Source organism: Talpa europaea (genome assembly GCF_964194135.1).
Source record: "Talpa europaea genome assembly, chromosome: 14".
NCBI lineage: Eukaryota > Metazoa > Chordata > Mammalia > Eulipotyphla > Talpidae > Talpa > Talpa europaea.
The window spans coordinates 20,264,603-20,288,590 of record NC_140082.1 but is presented as its reverse complement, the minus strand read 5'-3'; the positions used below and the strand labels follow the sequence as shown (position 1 = coordinate 20,288,590).

Below are 23,988 nucleotides of genomic sequence, written 5' to 3'. Positions count from 1 at the left end.
TTGAGATGTTCTCATCACTGGACTTCTTAGTACAAGCACTTTCTTGTTTATGCAAAGATTCTTCAGGATCAGAATAAGATCAGGATTTATATTTCCTCTGGTAACTGCTTTGGAGAACATTCCTTATTAATTTGCTCTTTTAAGTCTGTTCAAAATATTATTTAGAAGAGCATGGTTATAAAGAAATTAATAGATTTTAAAGATGACATTAGTTCCTTTTTAGAAAGGACATTTTTATGTTGGGGATGAATCAGAAGTTGTGAAATTTGGGTCTGTTTGATTATCTTAAGTAAATTACCTTTGAACACAAAGAAAATCTGTGTAAAGGAATAGTTTTGTTGTCAGAAGATTTGGCTGTGTTAATCTCCAGTAATTTTTGTCTGACAGATTCAGACTAGTTTTTTTTTTTTATTGTATGTTTTATTTTATCTTCATTCCTTTTACATGGCTCAAAGTTTTGCCCTTTTCTACACTTTCACAATTTTTATTTAGTGGACTTTGTTTATCTGTAATAAAGGGCAGAGTTTAGTTCACTCGGCTAACTATATCAATAATACAAAAACAAAGAGTCTTTCAAAAGCAGAGGGGAAAAGGGAATAAAGCCTTTTTAGTTTGACAGCTATTCTTTTTTTCTTTATCTTAAGTATCATAATTTTTAGGACACATTTTTATAATGTGGCATTGACTTGACACCCTAAGTAAAATTTACCAATTTTCCCATCCAGTTTCATTAATAATGTAGTCACAGTTTAAAGTGGGAGGGGGAGGTGAAACAATGTTTATAACATTTTTTCCAAAAAAGAACAAAACTGTACTAGTGCCTTTTAGCAGTGTTTAAATGCCTTCAGTGTACCTAAAGAGTTCTGTAGCTACTTAGAGATAAAAAAGAATATACCTATTTTGATTTAGTCTTTGAAAATTCCATTTCATACATTAAATTCAATAAAGTTTCTGCTAAACATTTAGAGATAAATCTAAAAATATTAAGATATCCATACATTGAAATTTTGATTAGTATTTTAAGTTTTTTTTTTAATGGTTCAGCTTTATGGACATCAGTAGATAAAATTGCATACTTCTAAATAATCATGTAGGACAATACAGTGTCCCCAAAATTTAATTAACTGAATTTAGGACTTTTTCTTTACTTATTTTTTGCCATCACTATATTGTATACATATATTTATTATAGTATTTAGCAAGCTGCATTACAATTTTTTCTTTTTTTATTTATATATATTTTACATCATTGTTCATTTTTATTTTTTATTTTTTTAAGATTTATTTTATTTATACAATAGCTGGGGTACAGGCAGGAGGCACAGGAGGGTGAAAGAATTCACCAGAGACAAAGTGGATAGACTGAAATACACTGCTGAGGGGAGCGGCAGGCGAGACAGTAGAGGTCTGCCGCGCCATGTGGGTATCTTCCTGGCCAGCCAGGAATTGAACCTGTGCTACAGAGGCTGCAGATAGCGTCACAGCACTGTGCTCAACCTGCTGCACCACCGGGGAGGCCCTCATTGTTCATTTTTAAACAATGTTTGCTTCCCTCCACCCCCTCAGGTGTAGTCCCCATAGAGTTTCCTTCACCAATGCACCTGTGCATCATCACCTTAGTCCTCTATGCTCCTCCCTCCCTCCCTCTGATCCCTCTCCTGCCTCCTCTCCTGCAGTATGTCTCTGATTTATAATTGTTTGTTTTTGTTTTGTTGTGTTTTGTATTGTTAATATTTTTTTCCCTGATGTCTTATTTGGTTCCCCTATATTCCTTCTATAAGTGAAACCATCTGATATTTTTCTTTTTCCTTCTGACTTATTTCACTGAGCATAATTCCTTCTAGCTCCATCCATGTTGCTGCGAATGACATTAGTTTATCTTTTTTTTATTGTATTGTGTATATATACCACATCTTATTGATCCAGTCATCTATTTTGGGGCATTTGGGTTGTTTCCAGGTTTTACCTATTGTAAATAGTGCTCTAATAAACATAGGGGTACACGTGTTCTTTTGAATCAATATTTTTGTGTCCTTTGGGTAGATCCCTTGGAGTAGAATTGTTGGGATATATGGTACTTCCATTTTTAGTAGTTTGAGGAACCTCTAGACAGATTTCCATAGTGGATGGACCAGTTTGCAGTCCCACCAGCAATGTAGGAGAGTTCCTTTTTCACCACATCCTCGCCAACATTTGTTGTTGCTAGTTTTTTTGATATGTGCCATTCTTATTGAGTGTGGTTTTAATTTGTATTTCCCTGATTATAAGGGATGTTGAACATTTTTTCATATGCCTGTTGGCTGTTTGCATTTCCTCTTTGGAGAAGTGTCTTTTAAGTTCTTTTGCCAACTACTTCACTGGATTGTTTACTTTGTTCTTGTTGAGTCCTGTAAGTTCTTTGAATATCTTTGTGTTTAGTCTCATCAGTTGTATAGCATGCCAAGATTTTTTCATAATCAGTGGGGTGTCTCTTTGTTTTGGCTAATGTCTCTTTTGCTGTATAGAAGCTTTTCAGTTTGATGTAATCCCAGATATTTATCTTTTCCTTGACATTCTTTGCTTTGGGTGATGAATCTTTAAAGATGTTACTGACTTGTATGTCTTATAGTGTTTTACCTATATTTTCTTCTATATATTTTATGGTTTCATGTCTTATGTCCAGTTCTTTTATCCATTTTGAGTTGATTTTTGTGCATGGGGAGAAGTAGTGGTCTGGTTTCCCGGCACCAGTTCAATAAATTGTCCTTGTACCGCTGCATATTCTTTGCTCCTTTGTCAAAGATTAGTTGTGAATTTAGGACTTTTTCTACTTGCAATAGTTTATTAATGGAAATGGTCATTAAATTATAGTTCACTGTAAAGTTTACTATTACTCTTTAAGAATTATTCTTATAGTATAAATCTCAAGGATTGAAGGAACTTTATTCATTTATTTTAGTTGTTGTTATGGAGACTGTTTTATAGGAAATTTTTTTTAAGATTTATTTTATTTATTTATGCATACAAGAGCTGGGGGATAGGCCAGAGGGGGTGTGTGTGAGAGAGGAGTCACCAGAGTCAGAATGGGGAACAGAACAGGCAGATTGACTGAAATACACTGCTGAGGGGTGGAGCGGGCGAGACAGGAGAGGTCTGCTGCGCTCTATGGGTAGCTCCCTGGCCGGGGAGTGAAGTGGCTGCAGTGGCTGCCGATAGCTTGATAATGCTGCATCTTAAATTTTGTGCCACCAGGGAGGCCCAGAAAATTGTTTCTCATAATTTATACAGCCTAATGAAATATCATTGAGAAATTGCTAAAATAAAAATTCTTTAAAATTAATAGTATTTTAACTTTTAGCACAAAGAGTAATTAATGTGTTTGGGGAGAAATCTATGTTTCTTTAAATAAATTATTTTTACTCATAATTGGAGGGGAGTATAAAATTCTGTTTTCTGCACAGGCTATCTTATGGGGATTCCCAGGTAATTCAACCAGTACTTGAATAATGTGCATTATGAAAATTGAATTTTAAGAAAGACCAATGTACTCAACTCTGGCTGCACATTAGAATCAGCACAGGATCTTGTATGAAAAAAAAAAAAAACACTTGTTCCGGTATAATCCTAGACCAATTATTTCAGGATTTCTAAACAGATGGGACAATCACTGTAATGAAGGGAAGATTAGAATAGGGGCTATAAAGAATGGAACCAAATATTACCACTGATGAGGGTCTTGTGCATAGCTGTGAGACCAGGACATTGGCTTTCTCTGGTACTAAAGATTAATTTGTTTTTTATTTTTAGTTATTTATTTTTTTTTTTAGTGAAGTTGATTTGTTTTTAAAGGCTTAACTTGGTACTCCCTGGTGGCACAAGAGGTTAAGGTGCAGCATTATGAAGCTATCAGTAGCCACCATAGCACAAGTTCGATCCCCGGCCAGAAAGCAACACACATGGCACAGCAGAGCTCTCCTGCCTTGCGCACTGCTCCCCTCATCAGTGTATTTCAGTCAATCCACCTGTTCTGTTCCCCACTCTGTCTTTGGTGAATCCTCTCACACACACACCCCTGCACCTCTGCCCTGCACCCCAGTTCTTGTATGCATAAATAAAAAAAATAAATCTTAAAAAAATTAAATAAGGCTTAACTCATGATAACCATCTTTTTAGAAACTTAATTAAATTTCTTAATTTAGTGTGGATAATAATATATTTTTCTAGCCATTAGCATACCCAGGATTAGGTATGCCTCCTCAAAAGTCAAAGGCACTTGGCAAACTAGATGAGTATATGCTAAGCTTGTCTACTGAAGAGAGAGAAGAGTGCTGGGTTTAGATAGCTTTAAGAGATATACTCAGTTTGGTTTCTTGTTTCCCTACTCAAAATGCTCAGTGAAGCTGCAGAAACTATCCTTGCTACTGAGCAAGAGTTGCCACAGACTCAGGCTAAACAGGATCTGGAACAAAATCTACCTGTGATGAATCAAGACCAGAGCTTGAGGATTAGGATGGCACACAAGTCCAGCCAATACAGCAGCTGAAATTGGTGAAGAACCAGTCAGTAAAGCAAACCAGAGCCAGAGTGACAAGAATGGAGGGCTGTGTTCAAACTGTGCCTTGAACAGGTCTTTACAGGGATTACTAGTCACTGTCCTGAAACCTAAGAACACCATCAAGAACCCAGCTTCAGATAGCTACTTTGTTTGGGGGGATGTAAAAATGGAGGATTTATTTCAGCAAGGATAGCTAGCAGCTACTGAGAAATTTAAAAGTCAAGGTAAAACTGTCTGCAACATTCGAATAAACACAGATTCCATCTGTGCTAGAGGAGGGTGAAGAGAAAGGTTGATGAAACAGGTGTGGGAGTTAAGTATATACTGATAGAATGGTCATGTCACAAGCATATGTGTGGAAAGCAGAGGTAGTCTGAGTCCAGAAGAATAAAACAATGATACTGTGAATGCTGCTATAGAAGTAACAATAGAGCCACCTGAAAACAAGAACTTTTGTTTTGTTTCAAAGTAATGGCTGCAGTTTTGCAAAATTTGTGATGTTTTTGTCATGAATAAAGTTATGGTTTCTTTGTTGGATGTATCCATCTAACCAAAAAAGTCCAAGAAATTTAGTCTTTGCTTTACAATATAATATACCTGTACCTTTCCCATATATTTACATCATACTCATGGCTCTCACTAAGAAAAATGCTGAATAAACCTAGAAACATTATTGTTCTATTGGATGCTGCCTTTCTAGAGTCCATGAAACTTAGCAGATATTTCTGTTAAAACATTCTTCATTTGGATAAGTTACAACCCAGTTGAATTTACTTATTCTTTAAATAAAATCTTCTCAGGATAAATTTTAGTTGCCTGCTAAATGTCAGTAGGCTGACAGTTGCTTCTGTCTGCTTGTCTGGGGGTCTTCATCTCTGCCTGTACTATATGGATGTGTGTGTTACTATGGATGTGTGCCATTTCTTTTATCTTTTCTTTTTGACTGAGATCATTCTGTTTTGTTTTAAAGCTTCTTTTTCAGACACTTGACTTTTTTTTTTTGACAGTTATCCTCTTAAATTCTCAGTGTATCTTGCTATGGACACTTGTGTCCTGATTATATTGACTATTGAAATTCTGGCTAAAATGAAGGAAAAATTACTCTGCTCTCCTTATTGGCCCCAGCTTTATACTAACAATATTTCCTTTAGAAATATTTAGAAATCATATGTCAAAAAGACATACTAACAATATTTCCTTTAGAAATATTTAGAAATCATATGTCAAAAAGACATATGAATAAAGTATTCTTTTTATACCTATTTTATTTACAACCTACCTAATTTATACCTATTCTATAATATCTACACCTACCTTGCCATTTACAACAACATGGATGAAACTGGAGGATATGCTAAATGAAATAAATTATAAACACCAGTGATGTCATTCATATGTAGACTATAAAGAAACAAAACAAAGGAACAGACAAAACTAAACCAAAACAAACCCTAGAAATATGATTGCAGAATCGAGAGTCTAAAGGCGCAAGGTGGGAGGTGGGGAACAGATTGGGGGAGGTAGCCCAGTGGTTCATGGTGGAGGTTATGGATTCTTCGGTGGTGGATATAGTGTTGTGACATACATCTGAAGAGGTGTGAATCTATTTCCCTAATCATATACAGTGTTGTAAACCAATGTTACGCCAATAAAAAAAAGTTACAGAAAAAATTTGAATGATAAATGATAATTCCAATTTGTTTCACAGGTATGAAGGTATCCTTTTTATTTTTTATTTTATTTTTTTAAAGATTTATTTATTTATGTATACAAGAACTGGGGTACAGGTCAGAGGTGTGGGGGGAGGTGAGAGGATTCACCAGAGACAAAGTAGGAAACAGAACAGGCAGATTGACTAAAATACACTGCTGAGGGGAGCAGTGGGTGAGGCAAGAGAGGTCTGCTGCACCATGTGGGTAGCTCCCTGGCCGGGGATCAAACTGGTGCTGCAGTGGCTGCGGATAGCTTCATAGATTGCGTCTTAACCCCTTGCGCCACCAGGGAGGCCCTTTTGTGCCCTTTAAACACTACTTTAATATCAATAAACACGTCAAAATTTTCCTTTAACATCATAGTTTTCTATTTTCTTTAATATTAGTGCCTTTAGTTTCATGCATATTTTTTTATTATTTGTATGTATTTTTATATGAAGCTTATAGAAAATAATTTTCAAGATGAGAATACTTTAATATACTTGAAGCTTTTCTAAGGGAGTATGCACATTAAGTATGTAATTAATATGCACATTAGGGTAGTATCTATAAATGAACTTCAGATCTCAAGATTATTATTTTTTGTTTTAAGATGTATTTATTCATGCATACAACTGGGGTGTAAGCCAGAGGTGCAGTGGGGTGAGAGGATTCACCAGAGAGAGTGGGAGCAGAACAGGCAGATGTACTGAAATACACTGCTGAGGGGAGCAGCGGGCGAGACAGGAGAGGTCTGCTGCTTCATGTGGGTTAGCTCCTTGGCCTGCCAGGAATCAAACTCATGCTGCAGTGGCTGGTGATAGCTTGATAGTGCTGTCTTTAATCCCTACACCACCAGGGAGGCACAGATCTCGATATTATTGATAAATAAATTAGAATTATTAAATTATTTGACACTAGTGCAGATAAGATTAACAGTTTGTGATTTCACAAGATTGTTTTATTTCTATTACAGATACTTGAAACTATGCCTATGACTGAGAAAGTGGAAGAATTGCTGCATGTCATAGGTCCATTTTATGAAATTGTAGAGGACAAAAAAAGTGGCAGAAGTTCTGATTTAACTTCAGGTTGGACTGTTTTTTCTTAGTTTTTAATTTAGCAGCTAATACATATGCATGCATTAAAGTTTATATGTCTAATTTTTTTTTTTTACTTTCACATGCCAGTCCGATTGGAGAAAATTTCTAAATACTTAGAAGGTAGGCAAAATGAAATCCATGTAAAAATTTTGTTTAAAACATACATGCTTGGGCCTCCCCGGTGGCGCAGCGGTTGAGTGCTGGCTTGAGAAGCTGCCCGCAGCCTCTGCAGCGCCAGTTCAAGCCCGGCCACCGGGCAAGGGTCCCACATGGCGTGCAGACCTCTCCTGCCGCCCGCTGCTCCCCTCAGCAGTGTACTTCAGTCCTTCTGCCTGTTCTGCTCCCTGCTCTGGCTCTGGTGAATTCTCTCACCCTCTCGCGCTTCTGACTGTACGCAGTGCTTGTATAAATAAATAAATAAATATTTAAAAAAAAATAAAAAAATAAAACATACATGCTTAAAGAATTCAGCACAAATTTATATAACTTAAAAACTTCTATTTTTAAATTTTTTTAATATTTATTTTTATTTATTTATGTGCACAAGAACTAGGATGTAGGCCAGAAGTGTGGGGGATGAGAGGATTCACCATAGACAGAGTGGGGAGCATAATAGGAGGATCTACTGAAATACACTGCTGAAGGGGTAGCAGAGGAGATAGGAGAGGTCTGCTCCGCAATGTGGGTAGCTCCCTGGCAGGCCGAGGATTGAACTTGTGCTGCAGAGGCTGTGGATAGCTTCATAGGTTGTGTCTTAACCCCTGCACTACCAGGGAGGCCCCTGAAAGTATCAATTTTTTTACTGAAAGCTACATTAGTTTTTGTTGAAGATCTTACATAATATATAGTATATATAATGTATTACTTTGGCAAAATTAGAAAGCTGCATTTCAAATCCTCTGGATTAAAATGTTGTAAGAGATAAAGAACTGTACCATAATTTAACCTGTATCATTCAAATGGACAGTTAGTTTGTTTCTTCCGGTTTTCAAAAAATGTCATTGAGACTAACCATGAGCAACTATCATTTTATATATGTGGAAGTATGTCGATAGGATATATTAGAAGTGTAATTTCTGGATCCAAGGATATGGGTATTTAATGGGTATTTGCATCTTTTAAGATACTGACAAATTGTAAGACACTTTGCAATTTTAACTTTTGTTATTCAAACAAAGAATCTTGCTAAAAGTAACCAGGTGTATTTGCAGTATAACTTTACCTATTTGTGTAGTGGGCTTTTTCAACATATACGTAATTAGTAAGTTTGGAAATCGGGAAATATGAGCTGTTTATTATTTGGATCGCTCACATTTCCAAATAAATTTTTGAATCAGCCGATCAGTTTTTGCAAAAAAAGTCAACTGGTATTTGGTAGGATTTGTAATGATTTGTAGAGTAATCATTTGTAATCATTTGGGAGAGTATAGTTATCTCAACTGCATTGTCTTCTAGTCCATTTAGATCTTCTTTGATTTCTTTCAACAATGTCATTTGCACATATAATTTGTACACTCTTTCATCAACTGTATTGCTAATAAGAATTCTTTATGCTGCTATTATAAATTGAATTACTTTTCAATTTAATTTTCAAATTATTAGTTTGTAGAACTATAATTGATTTTTTTGTATGTTGATCTAATATATCCTGCGACCTCATTGAGCCATTTTTTAGTTCCAATAGTTTCTTTTTCTTCCTTTTGTTTTTCTTTGTAGATTCCTTAGGCTTTTCTATATACAAGAGCATGTCATCTGCAATGAGAGATCATTTCTTTCCAGACTGGATGGCTTTATTTTTCTTGCCTAATTTCCTGGGCTAGGACTTGCAGTTTAATATTAATTAGATGTGACAGAAGCAGACATCTTTGTCTTACCCATTATCTTAGGAACAGAACTTTCAGTTTTTTTAACATTGCGTATTCTTCTGGTTGTGAAAGTTCATACATGCAGTTCATCAGATTAAGGAAATTCTTTTGAATTCTTAATTTTTTCACCATTATTATCATTAAAAAGTGTTGAGTTTTGTTAAGTTTCTTTTCTCTATCTATGATTACAATCACTTGGTTTTATCCTTTAGTCTGCAATGTAGTGTGGGGTTTTGTTGTCATTAATTGTTATACTTGCTTTTTCTGGTTGTCAGGGGAAAAGTAAGAGAAACTTTCAAAAACAATCCTACTCCCATGATTCTCTAAGAGAGTAATAGGACATAATATTTATGATAGGGTTGAATTTTTACTCTTTGCATCTAATCATTAGTTAGACTTAACAAGAGCATAGACCTGGTTATTTAAGATGTATGGAGATTTTGAAATTTAATACATTATTTGGGATGCAGAAAAGCATCCAAAACATTTGTGTAAGTAAAAATCAAGACCAAAAATTTATGAAGGATCACTATTTTTGACCAGTAGGCACTTAAGATCAATAGTATCTTAAAGAGTTGATGAAAATATCATTCCCTATACCATATGTGCTATAGTAATCAACAGCATTACTATCACATGGGAGCTTTATGAAAGTGCAGAATCTTAGATCACTCCAGACTTACTGATTCGGAGTCTGCATTTTAACTGATTCCTATGCATACTGTGTTTGAGGAGCTCTTATGTATTCTCAAAATATGACTTTGGGTGATAGGACAATTTTCCTTTTTAGGTGATTGGTTATTTTATCTGATAATTAAAAAAATAAATATGAAGACACAGTAGTGTCAGTTGTGCACTTGGATTCCTAAAGGCATGTGAATTGCTAAAGGTAATAAAAGGATACAAAATTTTAAACGTAGCCCAACTATAATACTGATAAGACTGTTGTTAGAGCCAAAAAATGTTATGTTTTCAGCATGCTAGCACATAGCAATTATCTCTTCAGTTACTATGTATACAGATCATTCACTTCTAACTTCACTATTTTGATTGATGTTAACTTAAAAATAATTTATCCTCTGTTTTGTTCAGAAAAGTTTTATAATAGCTTTATCATTTTTGTTGTAAACTGATACTTGGAGGAATATACTTGTGCCATGTATGGATATTTATAGTAAAAAAAAGAGTACTATTAATGATCAAAATTCTAACTTTTAATTCAAAATTATTTTATCAGTTATCTATCAATTATACATTGATGTATGTCAAAATATTAGTCATTAAGTGGTCATTCTCTGTTTTAGATCTGGGTAATGTACTAACTTCTACTCCAAATGCCAAAACTGTTAATGGTAAAGCGGAAAGCAGTGATAGTGGAGCTGAGTCTGAAGAAGAAGAGACCCAAGAGGAAGTGAAAGGAGCAGAACAAAATGATAATGGTAATCTTTGGATGATAGGCTACAATTTTAATAAAATAACAATTTTATTAGATAAAAGGATATGGGGAGGTTTGGGCTATTTTGTATTATATGCAATTAGCGCATATGGTGGAATCTAGGCTGTTGACCCAGTAACCAGCTTTGTTATGGTTACTGGGTCTACAACAGTGTCTAGGGACAACCAGCCTATGCATAGATATTACTTGAAACTACATGTTAATTGAAGTCTAACACAATAGGCCACTCCTCTGAATATAATACCTGAAATGCTATATTAGAAATAGATTCCTTTAAGGAATTGTTTCCAATATGAATATGTATATGTTACCAAGAAAGGGAGACAAGTTAGACTTTCAATATCTTGTCAAGAATGGAACTGAATCCAGAAAATAGGATGCAAGCAGAAGTTTTGATGAAGAGGGAACCCTGGAATCTTGGGTTACTGCATAGAATGGGCCTTGTTAGTAACAAAGCCAGTTATTCTTGGGAAGGCCATTTTAGAAAAGGGAGGCAAAAAGACACTAACACAAACCACACTTCTTAGTTTTGCTTTACTTTACAGTAGGGTATGACGAACAGTACCTTTTCTTTTTTCTTTTTGTTAAAGATTTATTCTATCTATCTATGCATACAAGAAGTGAGGTGCAGGCCAGAGGTGTGGGAGGTGAGAGGACCCACCAGAGACAGAATAGGCAGATCTACTGAAATAACTGCTGAGGGAAGGAGTGGGTGAGACAGGAGAGGTCTGCTGTGCCGTGGGGTTAGCTTGCTGGCAGGGGGGATCGAGCTCCTGCCGCAGTTGTTAGCAATAGCCTAACCCCTGTGCCAGCAGGGAGGCCCGAACAGTACCTTTCCTGAAGGATGATTTTATTGGCTCTGTGGAGCTCTTTGTACTTCTGCATCTCATAGAGCAATTTGCTTATGCTAAAAAGGAATTCAGGGATTGACAGAGATTCAATGTAGGAAATCCTCAAAGGGATTAAAGTAGGTGATAAAGTTATTACTTGATATTACAACATAGTATGCAGAAGCTTTTCTACTGTGAACCTTTATCTCTCCTTTTTCTTTTTTCATAAAAGATAAAATGACAAAATCCACAGACCATAAGAATTTGGAAATTGTCACTAATGGCTATGATAAAGACAGTTTTGTTCAGGATGTACATAATGACATTCAGGTCACTTCTCTGAAAGACAGAAGTGCTGAAGAAGTTAAATCAGTAGACCAAAACTTGGAGAAAACTAGAAAAACTGTCTCTACCCACCAAGGTATTGTGCCATAATAATTATTTATCCAGAGTCTTTTGTATGAATGGAATATTCTTTTTTTTTTTTAAATGAGAAATACAGCCTTACTTTATTTATTTATTTTTAAGATTTATTTATTTATTTATTTATTTATTCATACAAGCACTGGGTACAGTCAGAAGCACGGGAGGGTGAGAGAATTCACCAGAGCCAGAGCGGGGAGCAGAGCAGGCAGAAGGACCAAAGTACACTGCTGAGGGGAGCAGCGGGAGGCAGGAGAGGTCTGCCTGCCATGTGGGACCCTCCTCCAGTGGCCGGGGAGCAGCCGGGGATCGAACCAGCGCTTCAGAGGCTGCGGGCAGCTTCCCCACCCAGCGCTCAACCGCTGCACCACCGGGGAGGAATATTTTAATAATTTTGTACTTAGGAGTAGTTTAGAACTTTAAAAGCCTTTATTCAATAATATTTTAGGGTTTGTTAATATTATAAGGGTTTATTTATAGCTTTGAAGGACAGTAAATCAGGGCCAGGGTTTTTATGTTGCATTGAAGTTTTTTTTTTTTTTTTTAAGATTTATTTATTTATGCAAGAATTGGGGTACAGGCCAGATGCGTGGGAGGGTGAGAAGATTCACGAGAGACAGAGCGGGGAACACAACAGGCAGACTGAATGAAATACACTGCTGAGGGGAGCAGCGGGTGAGACAGGAGAGGTCTGCTGCGACATGTGGGATTCTCCCAGGCCGGCCGGGTTTGAACCCGTGTTGCAGAGGCTGCTGCCAGCCTCACAGTGTGGCATTCAACTGCCTGCGCCACCAGGGAGGCCCTCATTGAGATGTTTTTAATGTGTCTTATATGGCATTTGAAAATAAATCTTTGAAATATTTAGTGTGTTTTTGGAGCAGATATTCTTTATTTGTTGTTGTTGTTTACAAATACACTAAAGAGTCATTCAAGCTGCCACAACTGGATGCAATCCTGGGCCATAAATCTGCAAACTCCTTTTTGTAATTGGTCCTGTTATGTCAGTATCTTTCATCTTGCCTTTATTGCTTACTGTGACTCCAGTATTATCTTCAAAATAGAAAAATATACTGTCTTTTGTATGATTTTCTTTGTTGAGATACCTCCTGCTGAATGTGCCTTCTTCCTGCACTCTGGTTTGCTTTTCTTGACTATGACCTTTTATAATACCCCGCACACCAGCATCAGGCGGTCTGGTCTGTCATTCATTCCTTGATCCCCTTCACAGAGGTGTTGTACAAATTCTTGGCTCCTATGTTGTCGGTACAGTTAATTGTGGCTCCTACTGGAGAATCTAAAGAAATTAGAATTTTATACCAGAGGACCTGCCACATCTCCTCCTGACATCTTAAATACTGGGAAGAGACAAAAAATTGAAATGCTTATTTTTTTTCTTGAGGTTTCTTTTAACCAAAATCTCTGATCATCTTTTTTTTTTTCCAATCAGCAACATGAATTATGGTCTTTTTATATCTTAGAACTGTAGGGAAAGTGCCTATTGTATGTAATGGTGAATTAACAACATTGCTGCAATTCAGTTGAGAAATCAAGATATATCATTTCTTAATGTAATAACCAAACTTGCATAGTTTTATCCCAGATGTAGGCCTCTTACCTGGTAGTCAGTTTTCTGTTATAAGTTTAAGTTTTTGTAAGGTTTGATCTTGACAGCATCTTTCTGTACCACCTTTATAAAGTTTTAGTAAGTTAAAAAAAATGTGACTTAGTAAAATAAATTTGTCTCCCAGCATGAAAATACTATAGAGTTGATAAATTTTGAAATGGAATAAATGTATATTTTTCTTGAAGAATAATCATCTGTATATTTGTTCATATTTAGATGTAAATGATGACTATATTGAAGATGTTTCAGGAATTCAGCATTTGACAAGTGATTCTGACAGTGAAGTTTACTGTGATTCCATGGAGCAATTTGGACAAGAAGAGGTAAAAATAAGATTTTTTTAATTGGTGAGTTTTCAAAGTGGTATATCAGAATTCGGTGCACAACTTCTATTAATAGAAGATTTACATGCTGTTCATCACTTTGAAAACATACCTCTAAAATGTTTAAACATTTGTATTTTTAATTATTTCTGTGAATTAAAAAATAAAAAATTTCTGTATTATTAAAAATACTTAAATATGTTATAATTTATAATGTAACAAGTGATACGGGACAAGGGAGCAGAGAGTGAACTCTGCTAGTCTCTGTGCTTGAAACATGGATTGTTTACTGATGTTATATCCTTTCCCCATCACTGTTCTAACACAATTTTAGTGTGTCTTATAGAAAATCATTTATCTTTTGCCTTTCTAAATCAATGGTTTTAATTTTATTTTTTTCTCTTTGTGTTTTTCTCTTTTCAGTATATAATACAATGAAATTTACCTCTTAGTTTGGTCAAATGTCAAATTTTAAAAGCACACGAATAAAAGACTTTTTAAGTAAGGTTAAACACAAATGAATAGCATAGATGGAAAAATAATTGTGAGAAAACCAAGCCGAGAATGAGCTGAAATGAATGAAAAACAGAAATAAGTAGTGATTAGAATCCAGAATCTCTTTTATTTATTTCTTTTGTAAAAGATTTGTTTTGGGAAAGCTAATGAAAAAGGACTACATAGGGATAAATCTCAGTAATTATCTGGCTATTGCACTCCCCACATTCACTGCTCCTTTATAGTTACATGCTGTCCTCATTGCCACACCTTTGACTTATACTCTTTTGTTCAAGTCTTAGTTGATATAATTTCCTTGAGGAAGACTGCCCTGACCAAACCTCCACCCAACCCAAGTATGTGTTAGTTGATCTCTGTGTGTGCTGCCTGTATACATATTTTTTATAATATTTATCAAACTATGCTGCAATGATTTTGCTTCTTTACCTCCCTTACTAAGACTTGAAGCTTCTTGCAGATAGGGAATCTGTCTCTTTCTTCCTAGTATTCCCAGAGTTAAGCATAGTAACTAGGATAAGAATAGACATTTAAATGTTTCTTAGATGAATAACTGACTCACAAGAAAAATTCACTGCCAAAACTTCTCAATTCTTTCCTCATAGATGAATCATTCCTACCCCATTTCTTTCTTGCATATAAAAAACAGAATATGAATTGAAAAAGAGTTTTTAGAAAAATATTCCCTATAATAATATGAAAAAACATTTTATGAAAACAGTAATCTTATGAAAATTTGTGATAATATGGTTTATGATTATGGCTTTTAACTAAATATTATTTTCAATTTGTAGCCTCTAGACAGCTTTACATCTAACAATGGACCATTTCGATACTGCTTGGGTGGTAACCCCAAACAGCCCTTGGAAAATCCTGTTTGTTCTGGAAATGTTCAAGTGTCTTCTGGAAGTGGCAACTGTGAAGATATGCACATGATAGCAGTTGAAGGGAAAGGTGAAGTAAAACATGGAGGAGAAGATGGCAGAAGTAACAGTGGAGCACCACACCGTGAGAAACGAGGTGGAGAAAATGAGGAATTCTCTAATGTCAGAAGGGGGAAAGGTATGTATTACTTCTTTCTTGTTCTCACTATCTTTATAAGCTAATTAGGAAAATGGGGAGGATCAACATAAGAGATGCACTAGGACTCTCAATTTATAAAGGGAATGCTAAAAGTTATTCTTACATAGTATCTGACATTTTTTCTTTATATCTAATTCTTTGACTCCAGAGGTCGCAGTAGTGTGTTCTCCAAATATCTGGGGGAAATAATTCTACTTCAACATCTTTTTGGTAATTTTTTAAGGTAGTCAAATTTATGATTCATCATCCCCCCAAACAGTCACTTAACTGCCGTAATTTTACTCTTGCTTTTTTTCTTACTTTAGGTGAAAATCTGAATTCTTTATCTTTCCCACATTTTTTTTTAAGATTTATTTATCTATGCATACAAGAACTGGGGTACAGACCAGAGGTATGGGGGAGGGAAGTGAGAGAATTCACCAGAGACAGAGTGGGTATCAGAACAGGTGGATTGACTGAAATACACTGCTGAGGGGAGCAGTGGGCGAGACAGGAGAGGTCTGCCTCACCACATGGGTCACCTCCCTGGCCAGGGATCGAACTCATGCTGCAGTGGCTGGGGATAGCTTGAGAGCACTGACTTTAACCCCTGCGCCACCAGGGAGGCCCCCTATTTTGTGTACTTCTTGATTTGCTTCCACTTCACTTTGCAAGTTTGAATCTCAAAGAAATAACAAAAAACTCAAACAGATTGTTTCTACTTTTATAAGAGAAAATTACAGTAAACTTATTTTGCTCTCTTAAAATAGGGCATAGGATGCAACATTTGAGTGAAGGAACTAAGAGTCGGCAAATGGGAAGTGGAGGTGATGGGGAACGCTGGGGTTCAGACAGAGGGTCAAGAGGCACCCTCAATGAGCAGATTGCTCTTGTGCTCATGCGGTTGCAGGAGGACATGCAGAATGTCCTTCAGAGACTTCACAAACTGGAAACACTAACAGCTTCACAGGTAAGCTTCCAAATTTGTCTTTTCTCCTTCCATCTGTTGATTCTGTAAAACAAATCTGTAATGATCCAGATTTACACATATCAATGTATTTTATTGATTTCTAAAAAGAAGTAAAACCTACTTTTGAAAATATATAAATTTTATTTAAGGCGGCCATTCTCCAATGTGTTTGTAAATTGGTAGTTCGTATGTAAATCAAGGAATTAATAAGTGTGTGGAATTTAGTAAGAATATTTCAACCTTCAAAAAATTAGAAAATTACTGTATTTTTTCATTTTATCAAAATTTAATCACTTTTGTTTGTATTTCTAGGCAAGAGCATCAACATTACATACTAGTAATCAGTCCTCACAGGTAAAAAAAATTTTATTAAATTTAAATGCCAGGGTTTCAAAGAAGTTAATAAATTTACATTATATAAGGTCCTTAAAGTATTCCAAGTAAAATCTACCCTTTAGAACTTTGAAGTTAAAAATATATTTGCTCTAGACAAAAAATTCACAGAAACAGAGAGCAGAATGGTTGTTGCCAGGGACTAGGGATGGGGTGAAATAGGGAGATGTTAAACTTGCAGTTATGGTGTAAGCAACTGGAATGTACAGCCTGGTGACTATAGGTAACAGTTTCATGTCATACACCTGAAAATTGTTGAGAGTAGATCTTAAATGTTCTCACCGGAAAAACAGAAAAATCCTTTATGTTAAGTGATGGAAATACTAATTAGCTTACTGTGGTAATCATTTCAAAATATATAGTCTTTTCAAATCATCACTTTTGCATACCTTAAACTTACACTATATATGACAATTATATGTAAATAAGTTGAAAGGAAATAAAAAGGAAAATTAGTAATGTCATGAAAAATATATATATATTTGTTCTGTGAATTATCCTGAAAGTCTTCTTACTGAATTATGTTCTGAAATACAGAATGTCTCTTCTCCCTATAGTAGGAGTTAGATTTGTTATTAGTTACATATTTTCAGACTTATGTTAGGTGTATTCTTAATTTCATATATGTAATATGTAATCAATTTGTGACCACTTTATTTTCTCAGAGACCATCTTGGTGGCCCTTTGATATGTCTCCTGGTGCATTAACTTTTGCTATCATATGGCCTTTTATTGCTCAGTGGTTGGTGCATTTATATTATCAAAGGAGGAGAAGGTAGTACTATAGTTTTATCATTCAATGTGATGTGTATATAAACTCTTTTAATGTAGTAAAGACAGATCTTCCAGAAGGGAATAGGTCTGTTCTATTGCTATTAGTATATCGTTATACAGTATATTCTGTGATAATCCTTAGACTAAAACTGCAATACCTTGGAAATGATGTCTGATGGATTTCTAGGTCCTTGTTGGACTTAAAATTTTTTTCATTTGTGATCATCTGATGGATTTGTTCATTTAGTCAACAGTGAGAAAAATCACAGGCTTGTGTTTTATGGCTTATGAGGAAACAATACTCTTAAAAGTCTGATAGTTGTTTTAGACCCTTTGCTAACATTAAAGGACAGTGGGTAAATAAATAAATAATACCTGCATGGTCTGTATGCCTTTGAAATACAGGCATTGACATTTCAGAAAAATTTCAGCCTGTCATTTAACTATCTCTAAAATAAGAGAATCATTCTAATTTGAGGGTTACAATTTCAGTTCGGGATGCCAGCATATACCTGAAATAGGTCCAAAGATAATTATAAATCCTTGTAAGTCCTCTGAGTTTGTCTAGATTAGGAATAACCTGAGGCCAAAACTCTTTAGTTCAAGAAAATCCTTAGAGCGTATTCTGGATGCTGTAAAATCTCATCTGCTTTCTGTGGAGGGGCAGATTTTTATCTTACTGACACCCTCTCTGGTTATGTTTTCATTCCCATTTCCCATTAATTAACAATAGATGGGGAAAAGAAATAGAGTACTGGGTATAAACTTTAAAGTGCTATCTATAAGTTAATTATAGGTATATTGTTCCTTTAACAAAGAACCCACGTTTCTAATTACTACATTTGATAACAAAAGAAAAATTAAACATCACTATTTCTCATAGGCTAAAAGGGATAAGCTACTACCTTATTATAAGTGTTCCATGCATATTACTCTATAGTTGAGAAACTGAAATACATGATATTAAATGAATTGTATTAGCTTGTTCTCTGCCTCTGTTAAGACAGTTTGGTTAATATTCATAAATTAACTAAATAAGTTTTCTGATACATTTATGTTCTTGACATACACCTGCCCAATTAAAAAACCTTTAGTAGGATTTTAGAAGCATTAAGTTGCTGTCTCAGTATTATTTATCCCCTTTCATGTCTCTCTGTGTGTGTGTGTGTGTGTGATTTCAGATGTTAATATGTAGGTCTTAATTTCTTCTTTCACACATTTTATACTTCTCCTATGATGTTTGGGTTTGTTGCTGTATTGTGTTTCACATTCTAGTATCCTTAATAATGGGGAGAAACCTTTTTTTTTTAAATATACGGTAATGCTAGCTTTAAGCAGCAAGAAACAGCGACACTAATAGTAGGTTTTTATATACTTTGCAATTTATTTCAAAGTTCTTTTTCACGGTTCCTTTGTAGAAAGTTGATGCTTGGAGAGTAGAAAAATTTGGCATAAGATAATGATTGATTTTACAATTAAAGTTGAAGCAGGTTGTCACTTCATTAAAAACAAAAAATAAACTATACTTTGGCTTAAGAGTCACTACCCGAAGGTAGTGGTGATGATTTAAATGATTGGGGCATTTAGAACCAAAGTTGTGTGCTTTTTTGTAAATCTGTAGAAGACCTTTTTATAGTAATCTGTATTATGTGGGTTAATTGTGTAGACATCTGGCAGCTAACATTTGTGCTAAAACCTTATACGGGCAGATTCTTTAGAACCACCCACATTGGTCTTGTTTTGTTGACAACTTCAACTGTAATCCAAGGGCCTTTTTTCTTTTTGTCACAAGTGATTTTCTGTTATGTGAAAACTGATCTGAGTATTTAAAATATCACTCCTGCCTAGGAGATATACATAAGAGGATTTCTACATAAGATGAAGAATGATCTGATTATTTGAAATATTACTCCTGCCAACTATGTTGCATAAGGGCATTTCTAGAGAGGAGAGAAATGCATCTATGAGAGAGTTTTAGGCATTTGGAATGTTGAGTCCTTGGGAGGGTATAGAGATTTTGCAGCTCTGGGACCTTTCTCACACTTCAGGTCATATGTGATAATTGGGTTTTGTGCATGCAAGTGCACCCTTCTCTGATTCCTAACTCACACTGCTGTCATTTAAACCATCACATTATACATATCTGAGCAGTTGGTTTATATCTCCTGCCCTCTCGGCTAAACTGAGAGCACTTTTGAAGACGGAGAATCATTTATTTGATTCCCCAGTGCCTAGAAATTAAGATACATAATATACATTGATTAAATGTATAGTCCAGGTTATATCTGTCAGTCTTTTATAGTTTTATGAAGATTTTTAATTTTACAACTTTTTCATTTTGATAAAATTATGAAATGATTTCCAAAAATATGAATTATACAAAGCCAACTAGAAAAGGATGAGGAGGAATATAAATTTAAACTATTTATTACAAACTATTTGGTAATGTTGACACCTGCCATTGGATCTTTCACATCAAGCTATATAAGTCACATGAAATAATTTCATAAGGATCATTTGTAACTTTATGATTTTGAATTTGGAATATTGTTATTCAGAGAATTATTTGGTGTCAATGTGCTTCATATCCAAGTTGCATTTATATTCATAGGAAATTGGTTTTCACTTTCTTTTTCAAGAAAATTGAACTGAAGAAAATGGTATTTTGCTCAAGAAGACTACTGGGCCTGGATGACCTTGGAATGAAATGGATTGTGAAATTCACAAGAAAATCTTAGTTTGTGATGACTGCATTTCTTTTGTTGTCTAGTAGATTGATTTGTGTACATACATACATACATATTTTGCACTACACAAATGATAACATTTTAAGGACTAATATTGCTAATACTTGAATAATCAATCTCAACTAGGTTATAAGTAGCATACTTAGATTTACCCTACCCTTGAACTTGAAGGATGTTAAATTATTAATTATTGTTTGGTAACATGTTTTACCTAATTATCTCCCATACAGAAATATAAGCTGCTTTTCCAGATACAGTTGTGATGAGATCAGATTTATAACTGGACATTTTTAATTTTCTACATTAAATATAAGAAAGAATGCAAACCAGGAGTGAATTTCAACTGAGATTAAATCAACTATAGCTTAGTCACTAAATTACCATGCCAAGGAGTAGAAAACTACTGTAAGAATCTTTTCCATATCCACTCTGTGGGCTGCCCCTAATTCTTTCTTGGGCTTTCACAACTCTGACTTTAGTATTCAGGCATCATTACAATAAAGTACAACCTGATGTACTAGGCTTAATTTTTACAAATGATTCACAACATACACAAAACCTGCTGGAAATGATGAAGAATAGAATTAAAGTAGGTTTGACAAGTGTATACTGAGCCTGCAGATCATTAATAAGATCTTTATTCAATCATATACATTTATTTCTTTGTAATCATTTTAACTGAGGATATCTTGTCTCTGCTTCATAGGTGCTTTGAAATATAAATGAAAACTTATTTATACTCTTTTTATAAAGGTCAAAAAAGACATATGAAGATCACTTTTAAGCAATTGGTAAACTGCGCAGACTGGACTCAACCTCTTAGTGCCTCTGTCTCTTCTTCGTAGTGTAATATGTGAGATATACCTATTTCACAGGGGTAGTAAAAGGATTTGCAAACTAACAGGCCATATGAATAAAGTATATCCAACTAATGGAAATAGTCCCTCTCCTGTTTTTCCAATTAGACATAAAAGACTGTCATTTAGATCCTTGAATGCTTTGTTTAAAAAAAAATTATTCTTCCTGTATGTCTTCCAAAACAAAGGTATCTCTGATTTGAAGGACTTGTAGCAAATAATTTGTAAGCATACATGCTGTGTATAATGTTGAGTTTAGCGTCGTGTGTTTAGAGTGTTTTCAAGACGGAAGTAATCCATCCCTAATATACAGGATGGGTCTTGTTTGTCTGAAGAAAAAATACAATTCGCTTTTTTCATCATGTAACTTGATATTTTTTATTTTTAAATCCCACCTTGATTAAAATGTCTGTTTAAAAGGATCTAATATTTGCTTTTTAAAAACTCCTGTTTACTTAGGAGAATAAAATGAAACAAGTACTGAATTATATGTAAAAATAAAGATTAGACTTATGGATCAGGGATTATTTTTAAAAAATTAGATATCAATCTGGTACAGAAAATGGTGGCTTTTCTCTTAATAAATAATAAAATAAATACAAATTAAGTATGTAAGCAGTTGTGATTCATTACAAGTGGTGGGGATAACTAATTCCTAGTGATAACAATTTGTATCCTAAGTCTTATTTTATAGTTTTAAAAACACTTTGCATACAGTTATTGAATATAAAACACATAATTATAGGATATAATATTACTGCTTTGTTTAACAAGAACCTCATTTAAAATTTTCAATTGACAGCTGTGGTTTTTTTAATGATTCACTTCTGTTAATTGTAAAACTAAGTTAAAAATAAAACTTTAATGAGAAATGGTATGATTTTATTCTTAATGTTAGAAGTGCATTGTTTATATAATAAGGATTAAGTGAGAATAGTAGGAATTCATATAATCATGCATCTTTTCAAGCAACAAACCAGCCATGCAACCACCCTATTAAATGTCATTTTATAAAACAGGAAAGAAAAATAACTCATTTATTCACTTGGTTGGGAATGTTAATATTGATCAAGTCAAAATCTTGGTTTTAGTTCTTATGATAGTGTCCCATGGTCACTCAGTGCACCCTTAATCAGCCATAATATCTACAGTGGAAAATGGTGATAGGGTTTTGTGTGTGTGCGCATGAGCTTATTGAGGTAACATTGTTTCATAATACTGTATATGATTCAGAGGTGTAGAATCACACCCTAGAGTATATTACCACACCAGCCCCACCACCAAGGCACCCATGTACACGTTGCACCCTGTACACTTTTTAGCACCCTGTACACTTTGCTCTGCCCGCCTCCCATAGCCTCAATTCTACAGTCTAATTTCTAGATTGTAAATGGTTTGATTTTGTTTGACTCTTACAGTATGAAAAACAGTAAATGATTCTACAATCTTCTGAATGCTGAGCATGTTTGTAATTGATGGTTCTTCCTGAGAAATGGAGTGATTGGACCTGAACATCCTTCAAGATGGTTAGGAGCAGGACAATGGTTTATATAGCGAACACTTCCCAAAACCAAAATTAAGACAAATATTTCAAGCAGTAGCAGGTACTTAGGATCAAATAATGATCATCTATTAAACATCTTTTATGTTTGCGCTCATCTAATTCTGACAGAGGTGTTAGAGGAAAACAGATGCAAACATTTTATGAATTTAACATTTAGTGGAGATGAGAGACATTTTTTCCTACTAACAAATTGTATCTAGAAACAGACATACAAATTTCTGACAGAAGCAGTCAAATGTTTTTTTTTAAAGTGTATGCACACACATTTTGAGTAAACACCATTACAGCATGCAAAATTCCAGGTGACTAGCTACACATTAGGTCTAATACAGAAAACTGCTTAACTTTTCTATTTAAGGACACAGTTTCCTGCATTGGGATTAGGATTACTGTACATTTCCCCCAATTATTCAGTAATGCTTCAAGTCCCCGAGAAGACTAGTATCCTGAACAATTCCATTAAGGAACTCTTTAATCCTCATCATACTGGTAAACAATTAGCAGCTCAGTTTAACCCACCCAAGACCTTTTAATGTGGCAGAGCACCATTTAAGCCACATGTTTGATTCCAAAGCCACTATTCTTTCTACTACTTGAAAATACCATTAAAAGGGTGATAATTCTGATTTTACCTAATTTAAGGGAAAGTTGTCATTTATATTAAACAAAGCTTTAGCAACTGTAATTTGAACACTTTATTGGAAGAGATGACTCTTAGGAGCTTAAATCTAGTAAGTAGTCATTACTGAAACAAGCTCAGTAAAATTAAGCCATGGAGATTCAATTATTTGGCATTGATTAGAATGGTCTATCTTTCACTCTAATGGGCCTAAAGGGTCAAGGCAGCAAAACTGTATCCATACTAAAGTAATCAGAACCTTAGTCCTTTTATTTATTCCTCATTTCCCAAAGGAGTTTTCTAGCTGCATGTTTGAGATCAAAATTGTAGCCTTAAATGTCTACCCTTAAGACTATAGCTTTTGTGGGCAATCATGTACAAATAAATTACATCAAAATAAAACTATGATTTTTCTGTCATTTTAACCCCTAACTGAAAGGTGTTCAACAGATGAGAAAGGAAATCAAGTTCATGGTTCACTTTTTCTCTAATGTGATAGTGTCATAGTTTTATTGATGCATTAATTTGTATAAAGTGCAGTAACAAAATAAATAAGAAGAAATGCGCTTTGAAGAGCTATGTACAATTCTGAGATAAAGATAAATTACTGATTATATTCTCAATAGCTTTTTAATCTGTG

At 34.6% G+C, this 23,988-nt stretch overlaps 1 protein-coding gene across 2 annotated transcripts in view; it reads left to right on the top strand.

Moving 5' to 3' along the window:
* Positions 1–20,299, top strand: part of ACBD5 (acyl-CoA binding domain containing 5) — a gene marked incomplete at its 3' end in the record, with an annotated part of 30,464 nt that extends 10,165 nt beyond the window's left edge. The window contains exons 4-13 of one of the 2 annotated variants that reach the window (XM_084253928.1): positions 7,202–7,316; positions 7,416–7,448; positions 10,498–10,632; positions 11,712–11,900; positions 13,743–13,849; positions 15,157–15,424; positions 16,195–16,394; positions 16,707–16,748; positions 17,453–17,562; positions 20,173–20,299. In XM_084253928.1, coding sequence (XP_084110054.1) covers positions 7,202–7,316; positions 7,416–7,448; positions 10,498–10,632; positions 11,712–11,900; positions 13,743–13,849; positions 15,157–15,424; positions 16,195–16,394; positions 16,707–16,748; positions 17,453–17,562; positions 20,173–20,299 — 1,326 coding nt within the window. Of the gene's footprint in view, positions 1–7,201; positions 7,317–7,415; positions 7,449–10,497; positions 10,633–11,711; positions 11,901–13,742; positions 13,850–15,156; positions 15,425–16,194; positions 16,395–16,706; positions 16,749–17,347; positions 17,567–20,172 lie in introns of those variants that run through there. The other variant, XM_084253929.1, reaches the window with a different exon arrangement.
* Positions 20,300–23,988: the final 3,689 nt, after the last annotated feature.